This window comes from Electrona antarctica (assembly GCF_951216825.1).
Source record: "Electrona antarctica genome assembly, chromosome: 13".
Lineage (NCBI taxonomy): Eukaryota > Metazoa > Chordata > Actinopteri > Myctophiformes > Myctophidae > Electrona > Electrona antarctica.
In genome coordinates this window covers 13266419-13288665 of record NC_136794.1, presented here as the reverse complement: position 1 = coordinate 13288665, position 22247 = coordinate 13266419, and the positions used below count along the sequence as shown (strand labels likewise).

General features: G+C 43.2%; 1 protein-coding gene across 3 annotated transcripts; it reads right to left on the bottom strand.

The window, feature by feature from the left end:
- Positions 1 to 29: 29 nt before the first annotated feature.
- On the bottom strand, positions 30 to 19563 carry sf3b1 (splicing factor 3b, subunit 1). 3 transcript variants are annotated; one of them, XM_079519277.1, is made up of 24 exons: positions 19421 to 19563; positions 17072 to 17244; positions 16745 to 16846; positions 15465 to 15579; positions 12514 to 12593; positions 11418 to 11612; positions 9916 to 10390; positions 9701 to 9822; positions 9312 to 9509; positions 9007 to 9108; positions 7913 to 8092; positions 7480 to 7566; positions 6277 to 6547; positions 5984 to 6129; positions 5549 to 5695; positions 5030 to 5155; positions 4392 to 4613; positions 3972 to 4154; positions 3765 to 3876; positions 2283 to 2403; positions 1877 to 2008; positions 1365 to 1637; positions 1012 to 1228; positions 30 to 722 (listed from the first exon to the last, which is right to left on the bottom strand). In XM_079519277.1, exons 1-24 carry the CDS (start codon positions 19446 to 19448, stop codon positions 564 to 566), a joined length of 3966 nt encoding a protein of 1321 aa, XP_079375403.1. In that variant the 5' UTR covers positions 19449 to 19563; the 3' UTR covers positions 30 to 563. The 3 variants fall into 3 exon arrangements, 2 of the variants coding, with proteins under 2 accessions (XP_079375403.1, XP_079375404.1); XM_079519278.1 differs by lacking the exons at positions 15465 to 15579; positions 16745 to 16846; positions 17072 to 17244; positions 19421 to 19563 and adding an exon at positions 12970 to 13111; XR_013791440.1 differs by lacking the exons at positions 30 to 722; positions 1012 to 1228; positions 1365 to 1637; ... (13 more) ...; positions 9701 to 9822; positions 9916 to 10390 and adding an exon at positions 12970 to 13025 and having other exon boundaries at positions 11490 to 11612.
- Between the last annotated feature and the right edge of the window lie 2684 nt (positions 19564 to 22247).

The window sequence follows — 22247 nt, the reverse complement described above, 5'->3', positions numbered from 1 at the left end:
TTCAACATCAAATATAAAACATACACAGATGCATTTTATACAACAATTTATTTGGTCAAATAAAGCAACATTGTGATAAGAACAGTTAAAGTATCAACTGACAGGAGTGTGTGTAGGGAGCAGCCATTAAAGAGGGCCATAAACACACCAAACCTTCATGCTTTCAAACAATTCTGTCCAACTACTTCTCATTCCTTATGCAAGGCTACTCTGACTTCAACCATTCTTTATGGGAAACGCATACAAAACAGGTTTTTAAAAACAAAACAAAATACATAAAGGCTCTACATTGTTCTGTTTTATAGATCTCCTAACTTCACACTGGATGTACAAATGAAATGTTCACCGTTGGCAGTCAAGAGGATGAATGTAGGTTTTTTTGTATGGACCCGATTGACTTTTATGAAACAGATCGATGTGAATTGATAGCTCATTTACAAGATAGCTTAATAAAAAAAATGCCTTAGTCCTTTACCAGGAAAAATAGGACAACTGAGGAGAAATAGAGGGAACAGGAGCGCAAGAAAGAAATGAGTGAAGATAGGAGAAAAGTTTGTAGTTATTTACAAGACAAATTCCAGCTCATAGCGGACAAATGGGTTTTTCTCGTCATTGTAGACCCTTGGGTAGTGGGCGATGAGGGCATCTTGGGAACCGATGTAGATTGAGTTGTAAATCTTCCAGTAGACGTCCCTCACCTTCCTGGCTGGGTGGAACAGACCCTGTGGGTAAGAGCAATACAGAAAGGCTTTAGCACTGTCTACTTGAAATAAGTTATTTTCCTGTCATTAGTTGTGTATTTAAAAAATATTCAAGTGCATGTGTCACTCCAAAAAATGTGTCACTCCAAGAGTTTATTAACTAATGTCTCTTGCCATTTCAACGAGCATACATATTTAGAACAGACATTTAAGTCAAACTAACCACAAGTGGGCAACTACAAAAAGAATATGTAAAACAATGTTTAGAAGCAGATTTAGTCTGAGAAGACGTGATCATGGTCAGTCTTACCTGTAAGCAGTATTGCAACATGCGGCACGGCCCGATGGCAACCCTAAGGCCCTCCAGGGCCCCCATGACAGCTTGGATGACATGGGGTGACGTCTCAAAGACATTGGGCCACACGTAGTTGAGCAGGTGGTTGAGGGAGTCCTCACAACCAAACCCATAAACGCCCAGGGACATGTGCTGCACCACAGCACTGGCCGTCTGTCTGTGGACTAAATCTCTGCAATGTGACAAAGGAAAATGGGGTCAGGGTTCAACATGCAAAGGAAAATGATGTATTATTAGGCAAGTTATTTGCCATTAACTGTACAAAAAATAGTTACTACTGCTAAAGCTCCAAGGCTTCTGGTTATCACCTGTCCATGAGTGCGTCTTCCAGTAGTGGTGTGACTGCATAAATGTAGTCCTTGCCCATCTCTCCAATGTACTCAAACAGAAAGGACAGGGACTTGAGCACACCATTCTGCACATTGAGCTCAGGTACGCGGTACTCATTCATGAGTGCCGGCAACACGGTGAAGGGCGAACAGGTCTCGGCCACGATGGCAATGGCCACTGTGGTACAGACACGGTTCTGACGCTCCTGGACCTTGAGGTTATTGAGCAGAGTGGCCAACACATCGTGGGGTCTGAGAGAAGAGGGTACAGAGTGAGGCTACAATCTACGTTGTGTAGAATTACAATTATTGTGTCTGTTCCTGTACCCACTTTAAACCCTGCATCCACATTTTGGGCATGTCATCATATGCAGACATTTTCAAAGATGTACGAAAATACATGCAAAACTGGACGATAGACATTTTTGATATTTTTTCAGATCCCAGGACATAACGTAGCTGGTGAAACAAAAATGTAGTTTAACACTCACCCAATGGCTTTGGCGATATAACCAAAGGTGTTGACAGTGGCTCTGCGAATTGCCTTTTTGTGAGCCTTGAGCAGCTCCAGCAGCTCAAAACAAATCCTCATCCATTCCCTGGCTGACACGTACTCTGCTCCCCTGAAAATGTAAAACACCACATCAGCCATATGTCTCAGCTCACCTCAACTTGTGAGTTGTGAAAGGATTATTTTTATCATGCCATTGTTTTGCTTTTTATTTAGACAGGACAATGGAGAGAGAGAGAGCGAGAGCAGAGGGGGAGAGCGCGAGCAGAGGGGGAGAGAGAGAACACAAGGTCTCCAACTGGTCAACTACGCAAGACACGTACACATCACTTCCTCCCGTCGTGTATTCATATTCTGGCTGTATTACTCAATGTTGCCACACCAACCTGTCTGCGATTCTGCCCACTAGGTCAATGCAGTTCTCCTGGACCTTCTCGTGTCGATTCTTCAAGATGGGTGTCAGACGAGGGAGCAAGTCTTTGATTGGTGGGGTCATCTTGTGCATACCTTGTAGGAGAAAATGTCCAATTAGCTATATAAGAAGTCATTAATGGCCCCTACACACTGTAGGAGTTTTAAAGTAGTCGGCGAGTCATCAGATCGTTATGTATTTCACACTACAGGAGTCTTCTTTTTTCTTTTTACACTAAACGATTGATAGCCGAGTAGGCATCATCACACAAGATGCGATCCAGACGCGATACATGAATGATACATTTGTTTTTTATTCCAATTCATTTTGACTGACTGACTGTCTCTCACACACACACACACACACACACACACACACACACACACACACACACACACACACACACACACACACACACACACACACACACACACACACACACACACACACACACACACACACACACACACACACACACACACACACACACACACACACACACACACACACACACACACACACACACACACACACACACACACACACACACACACACACACACACACACACACACACACACACACACACACACACACACACACACACACACACACACACACACACACACAAAAAGTTTGCAGCATTGAACGATGCGGTTTATCGTACATTATTCAAGTGTGTAACAGCAATGTTGGGCTCATATAATACAGCTACCAATATGTACGACACAGGGATTTACCCAAGGAATAAAGGTTATATATATCATTATGATCTGATCATATAGCCTGCCCTACAGTCGATAGACAGACAGTGGCTGTGAGCACATGCAGCTGTCTTGTGAAGTTGTGCTCTCATTGGCTGTAATACAGGATTTCTCGGGGGGCAAATATCGTGCAGTGTGTACGAGCCATTAGTCGGTTAGTTTCAACTCGGTTTAGTGTGTTGCTGAATTGTGCAAGAAGGGACAGCTTGGCTCACTTTAATTGTCTGGTATAGTTACAGCTTGCTTTAGGGTTTTATTTGTGAATTAGGACAAAATACTTTCATTTACTAAACACAATTAAGTATGTAGTACTAATGTTAATATTCATGAAGCATAAAGCCGGAATAAATGTATAGTTTTGTTTGTCACCAACGGGTGCAGGTTGAGAACAGAGGTGATTTGAACGTCATTCTCTGCTAGCTCTCGTGCTGGTGTGTCAATCTAGCGAGGTACTAGCCCTGATCCGACCATGGGAGAGGTCCAACAGGCGAGAATGATTCGCATACAGGCCCACCCTCCCACCGCAACAGGTCACCCCTCTGGTACCTTAATGTTTTGCTATTATGTAGCATACAAATTGTATGCTACATATTTTGCACTGCATTTTTTGATAAGAGTCAAAAGTAAACCTATTGTCACATCCCTAGAAATTAATTTATGGAAAGTGTGTGCGTAGTAGTTAAGCTAGCATACCGATGACATTGACGATGGCCTTGAGGGCTCCCAGGATGCTACCCAGAACCTCAGGGTACTCTTCTCCCAGGTACTCGTATAACACCACTCCCAAGTGACCCATCAGCTTCTCCTGCAAATGGGTAGACCGATAGAATGTGTTAGTGATAGTGCCAGTGATAGTTTATGTCACTGAAATGATGTGTGTATGTGTGTGTGAAGGCGTACCTCCTGGCAGGTCTTCATGACCACTGCTGTGCGGGAGATGAGGTCAGCAGCCTGCTGACGGACCTTGGCTGACTTGTTGTTGAGACGCCATAGCACCGTACCACAGATCTGAGGCAGGTATGGCTTCACACGTTTCCCCAGGGCGTTGACCACTGTGCCGAAACCGTTCAGCATCACTGAATCCTGGACAAAGGAAATGAGTGTGGTAATCAGTAAAGACCTGTCATTTACATTTAATTTCCGCATTCTGACTAATTTCCTAGATTAAAGAGATCTTAATCAGCCTTGTTTTTAGTTTTTCAAATATAGGGGCCACTCCATTCTCTATTTTCTATGTAGTGGACATGCTTCAAATGTAATTATTGTTTCATATGCAGCCAGCTCGCCCATGTTCAGCCAAGCAAGTCTCACATGACTCACCTCTGTAGTCTGTTCCTGGAAGGCATAGAGAATGCCGTCAATCAGCTGCTCTTCCAGCTTGTGGTCAATGTCTGCTGCTCCAAGATTGCCCATGATCTTCTCGATGGTCTCCATCACCATCTTCCTGTACTGCTCAGCCTCATCCTTCAGGTCGTCCACAATACGCGAAATGATCTCGGCCGCTCCCACCTTGTTAGCCAGCTCCACTGTGGTGTCTACCAGCTGCAGGAAGGAGTCAACGCAATAACTTAATACGTGTTACGTCTATAGTTCACATATACCGATCCCTGAATTTGTAAATGTATGTGGCGTCTCTCCTGTATGAGTGTGTGTTTCTATTGTTGTATTGTTTATTGGATCTTGTTTAGTCGATACACTTAATTGTTTTAGCTCATGCTCATTTGATTTAGCTATTTTGTCTCATCCGGTTAAGGAAATAGGTAGCTGATATATTGCACTTTTACCTTAGCGCTAGGTATACTCTTGGTTGCTTGTTTTTGCAGAAAATGCACTAAAGACTTCTGGTGATTAGTAGTTTTTGTTCCCTACCTATGTTGAATACACTTATTGTAAGTCGCTTTGGATAAAAGCGTCTGCTAAATGACTGTAATGTAATGTAATGTAATGTGTGCGCTGACCTGTCTGTAGTTGCGTCTGTCCAGAGCCATCCTGTGCTGCCAGAAGTGCTTGAAGAAGGGGGGGAGAATCTCTGTCTTGATGTAGTTGGCCTCAACACCGTCAGTGCCACAGCACTGCTTCACCACCTGACACACAAGGCAAGAGAACAAGCTTAGACATGGAATGCAACCGGGTGCAACCCCCAAGACGTCTGGTATAGTTACAGCTTGCTTTAGGGTTTGATTTGTGAATTAGGACAAAATACTTTCATTTACTAAACACAATTAAGTATGTAGTACTAATGTTAATATTCATGAAGCATAAAGCCGGAATAAATGTATAGTTTTTTTTTTGTTTGTCACCAACGGGTGCAGGTTGAGAACAGAGGTGATTTGAACGTCATTCTCTGCTAGCTCTCGTGCTGGTGTGTCAATCTAGCGAAGTACTAGCCCTGATCCGACCATGGGAGAGGTCCAACAGGCGAGAATGATTCGCATACAGGCCCACCCTCCCACCGCAACAGGTCACCCCTCTGGTACCTTAAGGACAATCTTTTTCATCTCCTCGTCGGGGGACTGGAACTCTCTGATGAGGATCAACATCACCTCTCTGGTGTAGTAGTTGGCATATTCTGCATCCATCAGAGGGATCAGGTAACCGATGGCCTTTAGGAAGGCAGCCAGACCCTAGGACAACAAAATATGCTTTGTTTAATCATTGGTACACCTTTAGCCATTATTTCATTTAAATAGTTGTCCATTGTCTGTTGCTACCAGCAGAGCATCGTGGTCCACATCTGACCTCTCTACTGACAGCAGCAGTCCCTCACAGAGGAGGATTTTATAGCAAGGAGATATTCACACTGCAGCCACACACAGGCTCAGTGTTGGGTGATGATCTTGCATTAGGAGTCAATTTGTTGATTTACAATTTTACAGTCTAATTTCATTACGTTTGGCTTGTCAGTTTCTCACCTTTCCTCTGTGTTGTCTGATACCCTTCCAGAGGGGCTTGAGAACAGAGTCAAAGGACTCAATACCGTAGGGTGTGGCGGCTTCAGCCAGGGCGGCGATAGCCAGGGCGCTGATGGTCCTTACTTTCTGCTGTTCATCGACCAGACCTGTAGACGCATGGGAAAAACAGGCAACAGATCAATCACAGCATGATTTGCAGTGCACTTCCTCTGGACATATTAACTGTTATGCGATTAATCTAGCTACCAACATGTTACTGATGGAAATGGTTGGAGGAATGAGTGAACACTGACCATGTTCTATGATTTCCACCAAGCTTCGCAGGTGGGGCAGGATGGCGCAGCCCATGAGAATTGCAATCTGCTGTACAATCTTGATGCCCGTGTGTCGGGCCTGCCAGGACTTCTTGCTCTTACACACAGCTTTCAGGAAGGGTAGAAGAGAGGGGATGCCCAGTGCAGAGGCCACCACAGCAAACGCTCTGGCAGTGGTGTTTCTGACATACTCGTCCATGTTGTCAATATCGGGACGCATGGTTGAAATCATAGTAGCCAGGCCTGCAGCCTGGAGGACAGAAGAAAATAACATATTAGACAAAACATATGATTCTGTAATGAGAGTAATTTAAGGAAAACTGTGATAACCACCATATACGACAGAGTATAAATTATGCATGTTGCATAACATTTGAGGGGCGCTAGCCCCTATGTCCAGCTTTTAGTGTGCGTGACAAACACGTGTAAACACAAACTTTGTCCTAACACAAACATTAAATGCGATTGACAATGAATCTTTGAGTGTTTGTGTAAACGCAAACATTGCGTAAAACATTGAAGACGAAGGTGAGGACGCAAATTCTAATTGGCCGGAATGAGATGATAAGAGCGCCCCTCACTTGAGTCACTTCACATGGGGGTGATTTTTTGTTAACAAAGAAACAAATCTACAAGCTAGCTCAGCTGTTAGCTTGAAGATCTGATCTAGTTTGTAAAACTGTTCTTTTAAGCAAGCAACACTGTATAAAAATGTGTAAATAATCACAATACTTGTAATATCCAACTTCATAGCACAACTTTTGTGCATGGTGAGCAAACATTTGCCTAATACCAGTTTACTGTTTTTATATTGCCATACTCAAATGTATCCCTATTTTCTTACACCCGTACTGTTAAACAGGCAGAAATAGTTGTCTAAATGTCTTATAGGTGAATAAATGTCGTCTTCTTTTTTTTGTCACCAACGGGTGCAGGTTGAGAACAGAGGTGATGAACGTCATTCTCTGCTTGTTCTCATGTTGGTGTGTCAATCTAGCGAAGTACTAGCCCTGATCTGACCATGGGAGAGGTCCAACAGGCGAGAATGATTCGCATACAGCTCACCCAGGAGCACAGTTCTCTCCTCTTGTCCCCAAGTACAATCATATTTAATCTCCTAAAAACAAAGCACACTGCATGCAGACAACAACACCACAAACTACTACAAATGCTGTATCTCACCTTTGCCAAGTTGGAAATGATCTCCCTCCCTTCCACTCTGGCATAGTAGTCCTCATCAATCAGCAGGGGCTCAATCACCACCAGGATCTGGACACAGAGATGATAAATCAGTCTCATATACAGAGGAAAAACATGTTCTTCTCTATCTCTCACACACACACACACACACACACACACACACACACACACACACACACACACACACACACACACACACACACACACACACACACACACACACACACACACACACACACACACACACACACACACACACACACACACACACACACACACACACACACACACACACACACACACACACACACACACACACACACACACACACACACACACACACACACACACACACACACACACACACACACACACACACACACACACACACACACAGGGCTCAGCTCCAGCTTACCTTGTGTACATATGGTCGGACCAAGTCGTCCAGTTTGTAGAGGATGCGGTCGATGACCTTGACCAGAAGATGGCGCTCTTGGTCTTCCAGTGTAGGAGACATGAGCAGTGGCAGGATCTGGTTGAACAGGGGACCCGCTCCAAACTCACGTGCCTTGTCTGTTATCTGACGCAAAGCCGCCTAGAAGGGAGAGCAGGTCAAAATAGTCAAAATTGGTATACTGGAATTGTCTTCATTGTCCTTGCCAAGACTTGTTTTGTCTGCTGCTCCCAGTGGAACATGGTGGTCTACTATCTGTCTACCTCTCTACTGACAGCAGCAGCGCTTCACACTGTAGCCACGCTCAGGCTCAGTGCTGGGTGAAGATCTTGCATTAGGGAGACTTTGACATTTACTTGAAATGAATGACATCTTAAAGCGCCCCTCACTTGAGTCACTACACATGGGTGTGATTTTTTGTTAACAAAAAAACAAATCTACAAGCTAGCTCAGCTGTTAGTTTGAAGATCTGATCTAGTTTGTAAAACTGTTCTTTTAAGCAAGCAACACTGTATAAAAATGTGTAAATAATCACAATACTTGTAACATCTAACTTCATAGCACAACTTTTGTGCATGGTGAGCAAACATTTTCCCAATACCAGTTTACTGTTTTTAATCAATACAGTATTGGGAAATAAAATATTGCCATACTCAAATGTATCCCTATTTTCTTACACCCGTACTGTTAAACAGGCAGAAATAGTTGTCTAAATGTCTTATAGTTGAATAAATGTCATTTATTTTGTGTTTGTCACCAACGGGTGCAGGTTGAGAACAGAGGTGATATGAACGTCATTCTCTGCTTGTTCTCATGTTGGTGTGTCAATCTAGCGAAGTACTAGCCCTGATCTGACCATGGGAGAGGTCCAACAGGCGAGAATGATTCGCATACAGCTCAAACAATGATTATTAAACAGATCTGAGAGCAACATGGGCAGGAATCAACCCAAAACCCCAGAGTGTAAAGATGGAAGGCAATTCAGGGCTGTATTATATGCACAATGGGATACTGTTTTGAGTGAGGGAGGATGGGATTTGGTAACTCAGACTGACCTTCCTCATGGGCGGCGTTCCATTCTTAATCTTCAACAGAAGCTTCATGATCTTCCTCTCTTTTTGCTCCTCGGGACTCAGTGTAGACTCATCCACCTCCACCTACCAAACACAATGTTACTCATACTTTGTATGCTTAATCAGCAGGTTTATTTTGGTGAGCAACATGTACGACAAAGTATAAATCAGGCTTTAGCAAACACACCTTTGGATTTTTAAGCGACAGTACTAAAATAACAATTGGCTGTGTTTTATGCATTGTGTGTATGTATGTGTGTGTTAAAATACATGTGCGCAGTACTCACCAGCAGTTTGTCAAAGTATTGGATGTCGTCGGGTTTGAGGAAGGGGAGGTTTCCGGAGGGCTGATCGTTCATCTGCTTCATGGAGCGGTCCTCTGTCTGCATGTGGAAGCCCGTCATGCCCCCAATAGGGGTGGGGGTGGCTGACAGCTTACGGGCTGGGGTACGAATGGGAACGTAGCCTGCTGGTGGGGGCAAAACCTGAGGGAAAGATCATTTACAATTTAGCAGACGCTAAATGAGGGGGAAAGAATTGTCAATACTATGACTTATTTATTCTGCACAATAAGTCACCTCCTCATTAGTAATAGACGAATGATCAGACTGGACCAGGGCCTATACCTTGTATCCCTCAGGGAACATGAATGATCAGACTGGACCAGGGCCTATACCTTGTATCCCTCAGGGAACATGGCGTCCAGCTCATCATCTGTCAGTGGACGATTCCTCTCATCAATTTCTCGCTCCCATCTCCATGCTTGCAGCTGCTCTGGGGTCATGCTCATCAGATGACCTGAAGAGAACACAAAAGTAAACAATGCATTAGAAACACATCAGCCAGTAAAAAGAAAAAAGCACGTAGGCCTGAATGACTGCTCTCGTTTACCTGGTGTGGGTGTGGCCATGTTCATGGCTGGGGTTCCTATGGGGGTTTTCCCAGGGGTAAGGAGGGGTGTGGAAGAACCCATCTGACTGGCAGGGGTCTCGTCCCAACGAGACTTCCTCTTACTGGCCCCTGGTGTGGGGGTCTCTCCCACTGACTCCTCTCCTCTGTCTGTGCGCGGAGTCTCTGCCCAACCACTGCCGTGTCCGGGGGTTTCCCTCTCTGTCTTTGGGGTTTCATCCCAGCGGTTTTTGCGAACGCTGCCCGTGGCACCACCATGCCCGGGGGTTGCGTGACCGGGAGTGTCTCTGCCAGGAGTGGCAGCTCCGGCCGGTGTGTGGCTGGGCGTGGGGTCCCACATGCGGGTGCTGGGGGTGGCCCCAGGGGTTTCACTTCCCTTGGGCCGACCAGGTGTCTCGTCCCAGCGGCTGTTGGAAGGTGTGTGCCCAGGGGTATGTGCAGGGGTGTGCCCTGGAGTCTGTACAGGAGGGAGATACAGGAAGCAGAAGAATGTTAGACATAAAGGCCGTAGTATAGAATGAAGCAAAACATTTTGAGCACTGCAAAGCAAAACAATGCTGTGTTGTGGCATGGAGAGGCATACAGACATGTGTGCAGAGTGTAGGCTTCACTGCGGTGCATCCAGGCAGAAATAGTTGTCTAAATGTCTTAGTTGAATAAATGTCATTTTTTGTGTTTGTCACCAACGGGTGCAGGTTGAGAACAGAGGTGATATGAACGTCATTCTCTGCTTATTCTCATGTTGGTGTGTCAATCTAGCGAAGTACTAGCCCTGATCTGACCATGGGAGCGGTCCAACAGGCGAGAATGATTCGCATACAGCTCACCCAGGAGCACAGTTCTCTTCTCCTGTCCCCAAGTACAATCATATTTAATCTCCTAAAAACAAATCACACTGCATGCAGACAGCAACACCACAAACTACTGCTACTTCTGTCCTCCCAGTGGGAGGACAGCAGATGGAAAAAATATACTGAAAATGGTTGGGGACATGTTTGCTGGTTCTCAATGGTGAAAACACCTAATGTTTAAGGGAATATTTCACCAGCTAAAAATCACATAGTTCAATCCCTGCCATTTCATCAAATATCTTCAGAGTCTGAATACACAGAAACTACACAGAAGACAGTAGCTTCCCAATGCTCAAGGCAAGGCTCTGAACTAGTTCACCCAGCCAGTTTTTAAGGGCAGATTCACAGAGTCCGTTTGATCCAAACTGTTCCCGAATACGATTGCCTGGTCCCCGCTGGCCATGATTCATCCGCACCCGAGTACACTTCATTCAACTGTATTCGATGCTTTCAAATTGCATCCATCCGTATCAGAGTACACTTCAATCGGTCCTGAGACTACCTCCATGCGGTCCCGGGAATGGTTGGGTGATCCGCTCCCAGGAACGGTACACGCAGCATTCACACTACCACAACATCTGCCCTCAACGATATTTCCATTAGTGTGCTATACCAAATCTAAGATGGTTCTACCTCAGCTTTTTCGTCAGCCTGGTCCCAGCTGGACATCTTTTTGGGCGTGGTGTTGGTGGGTGTTTGGTTTCCTGCCTCTGCCGTCTGGTCCCAGCGACGCTTTCGCTTTGCAGCAGCTTGGGAAGCGGCGGATCCATTCACAGCCTTCAAATCCCCTGTCTTGGCCTTTTCAGCCAGCAGCTGACGGATCTCACTCTGTGGGGGAGACAAACAATGGAAATAAGCTCTCAAGCTTTTGGCTTTATCCTTTTGACATAGGTATATTTTGTCACATTTGCCATTGACAATGAAAGGAGACTTTACATCATTCACTACAAGCTAGCTCAGCTGTTAGCTTGAAGATCTGATCTAGTTTGTAAAACTGTTCTTTTAAGCAAGCAACACTGTATAAAAATGTGTAAATAATCACAATACTTGTAACATCCAACTTCATAGCACATTTTTTGTGCATGGTGAGCAAACATTTGCCTTAAAATATTGCCATACTCAAATGTATCCCTATTTTCTTACACCCGTACTGTTAAACAGGCAGAAATAGTTGTCTAAATGTCCTAAAGTTGAATAAATGTAATTTTTTTTGTGTTTGTCACCAACGGGTGCAGGTTGAGAACAGAGGTGATATAAACGTCATTCTCTGCTTGTTCTCATGTTGGTGTGTCAATCTAGCGAAGTACTAGCCCTGATCTGACCATGGGAGAGGTCCAACAGGCGAGAATGATTCGCATACAGCTCACCCAGGAGCAGTTCTCTCCTCTTGTTTTACGTCATGTGTCTGTCAATGGCATTTAATGTTTGTGTTGCCACAAAGAACCGATTTGTTCAATGAAAGGAGAATTTACGCCAAATGTGGACAAGCAAATCGGCTTTTCTAAACACAGTGCAACTGTTTTTTAAACATTGTATCATGGTTAAAAGATAACATAAGTTGTAACATAAGTAATTATTTTTTTATTGAATGACGTATGACGGGTGTGATTTTTATACAACCCATCACTATATGAGCCAAGCCTAGGATTCTAATCGGCAGCCACAATTGTCACTTCTTTACGAATGTGTTCAGCAACTTTGTCTGGGGGAGGATAGAAGCACAGCCTACCTCCTCTTTGGTCAGGTGCTGCTCTCTCATGACGTCCATGTATGACCGCGACTGCTTCTTGGGGTCTGGCGTTTTGCCCCCTGCGCGAAAGAGCACGAACAAGAACAGAGTACCTTCATTAGAACACACCCCGCGGGACCCGGTTCATAACAAAACACAGCAAGCACATACAACACAGCCAGCTAACCCTGACTCTCTTTATATGCTCATATCAAATTTCTCTTTTCTTTTTTTCTTTCATTTGTTTTACAGCTGAAACACAACAACAAATCCCTAGAGATGTACATATTCTGTTGGTTTTTACATACAGACATAGCAGTCTATAGAAAAGAAAAACAAGCAGATACATTGAGACAAGAGCTGATGTTGCTCTGTTTTCTTTTTAAAAAGGAGATTAAGGAGGATATAGCCATCACTGATGCAGGGGTCCTGGGCTGTGCTCTCCAGAATACGTACACTTTCAGTGCCAAGTGGTCCTTCTGCAGTCAGACTTCAACCGGCAGAAAAGAAGCCTAGAAAATTGCTCTTTACCATTAGTAACACTTTGGAAAAGGGTTGGAACTCACACACAATAGTATACCACCTGTAGTGCAATGTTTTACGGCACTCAAAGAAATAAAAAATCTTCTTGAGGTTTAACCTCAAATAAAATAAAATTGTAATTAAAAAAAGTTTGTGGTTCACATTACTAATTATTCACAGCAAATAAAGATGAAGTCAAGACATTGAGGGTACATCTAGGAGTGAATTATCTCCTCAGCGCCATCAAAACTAGCAGTTCTGTTGCTACCTCTGCAGCCAAGTTCATGGGATGAGGACAGAAAAATTAACCAGTCACTTAACTTCTGGTCATAAAGCTAGGCTGTACTGGGTTACTCTAACAGTTCATAAAGCTAGGCTGTACTGGGTTACTCTAACATCTGAATGATTCCAACAATAATTACATTAAAATCCTAAATTTGGATCTTGACATGTTGTTTCAAGACAAAAGTATAAATGATCAAAAAACAAAATAAAGTAACGCATAATCCCACAAACAAAAGTTTGATAGGCTCTGATTTGCTACAACTTCATAAAAGTTCTCATCTATGGTTCCTGGTAAAGTCAAATGATAAAATAAAACAAAAATAAATGGATTGTGGGGGACAGAGGTTTGCTGTAGCTAAGCTGCATTTGTTTCCCCTCATAGGCTCCCCCAGTCAGATAAGCAGCCAGTGGACCCTGACCAAACTGACAAGTGCACACTTCTGTGTGTTCACCATAACCTACACAGGATGAGTTGCTGCGCCCTTAACAGAGTGCAGTACAGGACTGGCAAAGCAGTACTGCTGTAGGAGAGAAATTAAGGACAGTTAGTATGGGCCTGTGGTATTGTGGTACACATTTGATAACATATTTCTATTTTACAGAGAGTTGTAAAATAAAAATATATTTACACAACATCTTTGTAAACAACTCTCTCTACATGCAGGGTTTTATAAGCCCTACCAACACTAAACCACATGTGGCACACAGGCCTTCTTCAGCTTCTATTCTCAAGGGATGTGTACTAGTATGGAATCTTGCTAAGAATTGCTTGTGTTGTGGTGCAGACTACATCCGTGGTATCCGCTATAATCTTAATGGCATTCCTAGACAGCAGTTAATAAGCTGTGAAAGACTCATATTGGGGTGTGTATCAAGCCAGGTTAAGGCTTACAAATTTGAAAGTAAGGGTGACCACCGATCAATAAGTAATACAGTGGATTACTTCCACCATTAACGCCAACACTAATAGAAGACAGAGAATAATTGACTCCGACACCAAGATGTGGTGGATACAAATGTTGAGGCAGGTGCACTACAGCTATTGAACAGTTCACATAATGGTGAATGCACCGATTAGATTATATGTAGCCTAATTTATTAAGACCTGTGGGGCGCTGCATACCTAAGTCTGACAATTCAACGGCAAATGTAAGCAACATAATGTTGCCGTATGATACCAAAGAGGAGAAACTGAGGTTACAGACAAGGTCTGATTCTATAACTAATTTTTATGAGTGACCTTTCAATACTTGGAAGCCACTGTGAATATGCTCCAGGTGACTGAGCCAAGCCAAGGTTATATAAGGCCAGCACATTTCTCTCCACTGCCTGCCTCGTGACATGTAGTTCTACATGTACGGGCGGATTGGTTATTGCAATGTCCTCAGCTACTGAGCACAGGAGAGTGCAGAGGGGTGAGCTATGCCAACATTGACCATCAAATGTAGCCTACTTGTCAAACTTCATTTCTCATCCCTGTTGCTATCACAGCCTATTTCTCATCCCTGTACTATCACAGCCTATGGTATTACACCTTCCCATCATCAGTCTGTATGGGTCTGTTAACCCTTCGACACAAATTACCGCAACCCATGTTTGTTAGGTGAGCCATCCTCTTAGCAGGAGAACACCCAACTACCTCTTCCAGTAAACCATATGTCAACCTCACTCTGAGATAAACGTTATTGTATCGCACTCATGTAAAATAGTCTGCGTTCACAACAGTAAAGGTGGTTGCAGGTGGTTTTTCGGAAAACCGATGGAGAAACGCAGCTAAAAATCCGAATTCGCATCCGATTCGAGCCCGGTGTGTGGAGACCTTAAGCCTTCCAAAACAAAATTAAACAAAGAAGATATTCCCACTTGAGTCTGTTGCAAAATTGAGGGAAAAGTCCACTGGAAATCAAAGGACAAAGAGGAACAATTACAATGGTGTCATTGGGACCAGAAAGGATTGACCACAAGGAAGGGGCTAAGTCTGGGGAGCAAAGCATTGCATTTGTGGCCGAAGGGTTGAACAGCAAAAAGGTGTGTGAGTTTGAAACCCTTTGTAGACACAGGGTCACAAAAACAAAGAGAAACACCATGAACAAGGGGAGGAAATGGGAGGATGTGATGAGGAAAGGACAGGTGGTGAAAATTACCGTCTGCAAAGGGGTCGAGACGTTCAGGGGAGATGATCATTTGTCTGCGGCGGGCTTTGTACTCGTCCTCCCGGTCTGCAATCTTCGCGGGGCGATGCTCCGCAAATGGATCATACTATAGAAGAGGAAACGGAGACATGGTAGCATCAGAGAAAATGGTAGTACATGACTGCCAACACAGGAGTTTTTCTATCCCCCCTTTCTTTCAAAATAGAAGCTCGGGTGACGGGAAGATAAGGCCGATTTTACTCTGTAAGCCCACCCCCCCCTTCCGGACAAAAAACGGGAGACATAATTTTGCTTGCTTACCTCACTAAGATTACGATAAAGTCGCTAATGAATCGCTCGCTTCATATTTTGAACGAGTGGCATGTTGAAGTCAGAAATGAAGAGCTTAATATATCCATCTGGTCAAAACCACGGAGAGCTTAGATTACGCGCGCCGAGCCTTTCTTTGTGAACAGTAAACAGGGAAGTGAACGACAACATGCATGGACGAAAGACCAAGGAGTATGGTGCAGAAGGAGAGGCCAACTCCAAAAAAAAAAGAGAATATTTTTCTCTCGTTTGATATCAATGAAAATGCACTAGGACGTGTGTACACGTCCTAGCAACCCGTCGGTTGGATTAGTTATGACGTTCCCTCACGTCGTACGGTCTAAATGGGTTAACCGGCCACGCATGTCAGAGCCACGGGGGAGTCTTAACCAGCCACGCATGTCAGAGCCACGGGGGAGTCTTAACCAGCCACGCATGTCAGAGCCACGGGTGAGTGTTGGTGACAGGTTAGACAGCTCGATGGGTTGCTATGGATACTATGGTCACGTGATGTTGGGTGGTACGTCAGACTGTCAGCTGTTCACTGGTGGCATTTCATGAATGGAAGGAGGGGGTGAATGACGGGGAAGTCCAACTTTGCTGACCGCTTTACAAACGCAAACACTAACACAACACCATGCTGCTATCTGTATACTATTTTGCACTTTGCACTTTGTTATGATGTCGCCATCGTTTTAATATACCTTAATTAATGAATAAAACGCAGTACACTGGAGAAGTGAGTCCTTGGCATGCAGCGCGTCTGGCAGTACATTTCCCCGCTTTTAGCCTCCTTTTTTCTTTTCTTTTTTAGGCTTAATAAGTTTGTCGCCATACAGTGAGTATTACGCAGCCACACATGTCGGTCGGAGTGTTAGTACGTCGTCGGACCAACGTATGCGCCCCTTTATTACTCAGGTGCTGATGGTTATGGAAATAACTAAGCACAATAAAATACTCACTTGCTCTTCCGACTGTGGTATGGCATTGAGTATAGCCACCGGGGCATGGTACCCCGGCTTTTTCTGTCCCAGCAGACTGGTAGATGAATCCTCTTCATCATCCTAGGGAAAAAATAGAGAGAAACAAGAGTCTAGTCAAGCCTTGCCATAGAGGCAGACTCTCCCAGCTCATATGCAACAGGCAAGAAGGGAGCAGTCAAGCTCCTTAAAAAACATGGCACAAATGAACAAGTCTTGTCAGCACTGCATCATGATTTGTAGGCAGCAGAAAGTACAAATAATTACTCAATCTTTAATCCCCACACCCCAAAAAGACAAACTACTCACGTCTTCTTGTTCATTTGCGGCAATTGAGGTGACATAACCAGCAAAGCGGCTATCACTGCCTCCATAAATCTCCTGGTCATAGAAGCCAGTGGAATCTAGGCCCACTCCTTGATCTCCCTCCTCAAGCAGGGCGGCCTTCATCCCCTGGATCTCCAGGATCTGGGCCTCTATGTCTAGAGGGAATACAAGAAACAAGTAAAATTAGTCTACATGTGGTCATCTCTTCTGTCTGTTGAACAGAACCGATGCCAACTAAATAAAGTGCCCCTTGGGGCACAGGTCTCCACCAGGCCAGGTCAGGTTGTGGCCTCCTGTTGGCACTATAATAGGCCAATGTGCCAAGCGTGCCATTTCTTCTTATGGATGGCAATTGGATGATTTGAGGCATTTTGTTCCAAAAATGAGTTTTGCAAAAAATCCACCCGTTGGTGACGCTATAACAGGCCAATGTGAAAAGGGTGGGATATATTCCTCAGCCTAGTAGGAAAGTCTGAAAGATTTCACGTAAATTGCATGCCGCGTTCATGATTTGAGGCTTTTTGTTCAAAACGGGCCAATCCTGCAAACTTTGAAAGCCAATGTTAGCCTATTTGGAATATGAAATATCGGACAGATCAGTCTTGAACACATGACTATAGAGATAGTGTGGAACGATTTGGGGGATTTTTGGACAGAATCTGGAGGAGTAATATCAAAAAATGTGTTTTTTAAAAGTCGGCCTCCTGGTGGCACTATAACTGGCCGTTCTGGAAAATTTGGGGCAGAGGTTCATCGTTGACATCCAGAGAGTGTGTGTGCAAAATTTTGCATCGACTGGGTTAATGGTACTGGAGATTCGCAGTTAACAGATGGACACACACACACACACACAGAGTGCAAAACATACTCTCTCCCCTAGCTGCAATTTGCAAGTCTAGATTTGTGTTATAATGGGATGAATGTAGAGTTGCAATACCCGCCATTGACTCCCCATTCATCCAATTTGCGTTTGCAATCTGCTTGTATTAAACAACGTTAAACTCACCAACATTGCAGCTCTAGGCCAAGCTTGAATTATCCTCTTTCAATCTGCAGAGCTTTTACCGTAGAGCTATGAGCTACTTTCAGTCAAGAAATTCTGTGCAGGTGATTCTTTTTCTAAGTGTTGGAGTTTGGAAGCACTCGTTGAAGTCCCTAACGGCCCTGCGTACCCCCCGTTTCGAATTTGCACATAATGCAGGAGGCAGCAGCACGACCCGTTAATCAAAAACGAGTGCTTCCAAACTCCAACACTTAGAAAAAGAATCACCTGCACAGAATTTCTTGACAGAAAGTAGCTCATAACATGTCTACAGTGGATTTTTATGAAACAAAAGCTTGGCAGATTGAAAGAGGATAATTCAAGCTTGGCCTAGAGCTGCAATGTTGGTGAGTTTAATACAAGCAGATCGCAAACGCAAATTGGATGAATACCTCCAGTCAATGGAGGTATTGCAACTCTAGATTCATCCCATTATAAAAACAAATCTAGAGTTGCAAATTGCGGCTACTCTCTCGAGTCTCTCCATGCCTTCGGCCTGGTGGAGACAATAATGCACAACATACTTTCCCATTAGCTGGTGCATAGCAGCAGCTAATCTTCCTGGGGTCCACACGGAACATAAAAACATGACATTCGACATGAATGACATTACAGGACGATGATATAAAAATAAAATAAAAATATTTTATTTATATATCATTGTCCTGTAATGCAAGGACGGGAACAAATCAAAACAAATGTGAATGACACCATCACAATAGCGCGATAAAAGATGGCAATTTTATATCGCCATGTCCACACAAAATGCATAAGCATTATGATTTTGAAGTGAACTGGAAAATATGTTTATTGTGTTCGCGTCCCACTGGCTACGCCATTTTATATGGCCAACACTGCACACAACGTGTTTCTGACGGTAATGGTATGCCAATATTAGCTTGCTGTTAATGCTGTACCAAAATAATACTAGTATAAGTTTGGGTTGCACCCGTTTAAATTGCACGCTCCAATTGTCGCACTTGAGTACTTAAAATGAGCGACTTTAAAGGTTTTGCGTTGGATTCGTGGTACGGTATTGTGCAGGGTGAAAGCCGTCTAGCATAGTAGCATTAGCTGGCTACATAGCTTAGCAGCCGTCGCCATTATCGTCATGTCTGCGTTGCATCGTAACCAGGCCTACCGCCGCTCACACGGTTTAAATAGAGCAGAAAATCATATTTTTCTGCAAGAAAACATTCTGTGGAGTTATTATAACAAGCGACACGCAATGATGCCACAATTCACACAAAATCAACGAAATAGTGACGACTTTTTGTTATTTAATTTACCTTCGTGTGTTTTGGCGATCTTCGCCATTTTGATGGTGGTTCGTGACTGAAACCGGACTTCCGTTGCTCGGCGGTAATAGCCGTCCCTCGCAACACCGAGCCGCTAACGGCAGTTCTCAGATCAGATTGATTCACAACAGCTGTGTGCCTGTGGTGGCGGACTGGTGGTGTATCTGGTTGACACTACATAAACAGACAAATTTAAATCATTCATTTTTATTTTTATTTTATATTCGTGGCAGGACATTCAGAATCAGGACCATCCCACCATAGAGTTATATCAGACATAGCCTCGGAAACCCAGACGTTTTATTTATATCAGACACATCAGTTAAAACATTCCAGTGTAGACAACAGCAACAATCATCCAACCTTACCAGAATATAAAAGACTAGTAGACTACAGTGTATACATACTGTAAATGCATATTATGCATTGCATATACTAGCATTGGATATGACAAGACTGTCATAGTAGGACAGTATTGAATCTTGTGACCTACAATTTTAAAGTGAAAGCTTAGAAAATTATCCTCTAGCCAATGCTTTGAGTTTAAACAATATTCTGAAAATACAAAAATGGGATCAAATAGAACTTAAATTAAAGGTTAAATCTTAAACATACAAACTATGATATTATGGATTGAAAGAAAACAAAGAATGCAAACACCATTAACACGCATATTAATATGCGTGTTATATATTAACACAGTGAGGTGCTCTAAAGTCCTGTCTAAATCACTAGTTTATTGCTTTTCAAATGCTGTCATGTAGGCTAAAGGAAGCCAAATTAATAATATGTATTTGGCCATGGAGCCACATTCATGATTCTGAATCCATTTGCAAGCATTTTGCATGAAAAACACTCCTTGGGCTAAAAACAGCTAATAGCTGTCATCACAAATGCATGAGGTCATCACATTTGGAAAAGTATAGGTATAGCCTATAGCCTGGGTTCCAGCCTGATTTGCTGTGTCTGGACATCTGAAATGTCACTTCGCAAGTCACTGCGAAGTGAACCCAGGCTGGCAGGCTATAGCCTATCTGCCATTTTTAGCCCAAGGAGTATTTTTCATGCAAAACAAATGCATGCAGTGGATTCAGAATCATGAAAAAACCCTAGTTTGACCCGTTTAAAGCAGAATGATTTTTTGTACATTTTGCCTGCATATAGCCCAACTTTCAGCAGCTGTCACAACGTTTCCCAAGGGAGTTGGGTTGGAACAAATTGAGAGGTGATAGTAGATGTACCTTTATGAACACAACACATTTGTGAAGAAAGCTCTTAAGCATTTTTTTTCCCAGATTGGTCAAAAGTTCGGCTAACTTTATGATGTGAGGGATGTTTCACAACCAGTTGGGCAGTATTCCTGACCTGCTGTGCCACGCTGGTTTCCCTTCCAAGTTTCCAAAAATTGCTTTTCTTCTCCTCTTTCAGCGGTTTCTCCTCCTCCACCTTATTCTCAAGCTCCTGTGCCTCCTTGACTATCATGAAGTAATCACTGTACATTTCCATTGCATCATCAATAATTTATATCTTCACTGGGTATTCATATCGTTGTTCCCTATAGTTCAAAGTTCAAACTAATTGTAGCACTTCCCGTTATCATCAGTTATGTGTTATAGACTAGACTAGAGTGTTATAGAGTGGATCACATTTGGTTTTTGGCTATAGTTCTAAGCCGTAAAAAGAAAACCAGGATTGAGATAATTTTATCTGTTCTATGATCATATAAATATGTCGGCAAATATTATGTCAATAAGACATGCATTCATTAATCAAATATCTTTAACACCCAAAATCCAAATATGATCCTCTCAGATATAGGGATTTGAACTATTTGGCCCTGGGGGATCTCTGACAAGTGCATTCAACCAATCTGCAAAGCCAATTGAGAGACAGATAAGTTGAAATAGGCCTGAAATTTGTAATAGGCCGAATGCCAACATATACAGTTATTATAAATATGTGAGTAACACTTGGGCCCTGGTGAACATACTCAATTTGTAACTAACTGTTGTTATAACTAAGGAAAAAGAAACCAAGGCATTCTTCTGGTGAAAAAAGCTGGGATAACCCACTCGTAGCGGCCAGCACTGCCTTCTTCAGGGTATCAATGTGTGATCTTATGCACCAGTGGAAGTAATAAACCATAGTTACAGCTAGCCAGTGAGCAGAAGAGACTTAATACTCTTGTTGCCTGACTGCTATAGAAAGTAGAAAGTAGAAACCCTTGCTGCACAGGTCATGCTGCATATTTATAATTTTCAGGTGACACATTCCAGAAACCAGAACACAATAGAACAAACAGAACAAAATCCTCGATCTTGCGTAGCCTGAAGCATTTGTTCAGTAACAGGGGTCTCCCTGTGTCTCCAACTCTTTAGTTAACAGAAAATAAAATGTCAGGTTGTTATACCAATTTCATCCAGCCAGGAGAGAGAATTCATATAGGATACATTACAAAATAAATACATTACAGGATGAACACGTGAAATGGGAAGGGTTGAAATAAATAATGAGCAGACAAAATTGGAACTGTATCCAAACACTAAAATTGAAGGTGATGAATGGGTTCTCCTGATTGGATGAATTCGGTGGCCCGCCTGAAAATGTATGTTCTGTTTACTAAAGAGCTGGTGGAGTGACAGGTAGACTACATTATTATTGATAGTGATAGTGATTAGTAGACCTACAGCTTTCACTTTTTAACAAAACACCACATAATATAATACATTATACCTCTAGTTGTTTCTATAACCACATGATGTGTTTTTCTTTAAGGGGGTGTTAGTTATATTTCTCTATTAAAATATGTTATTGATAG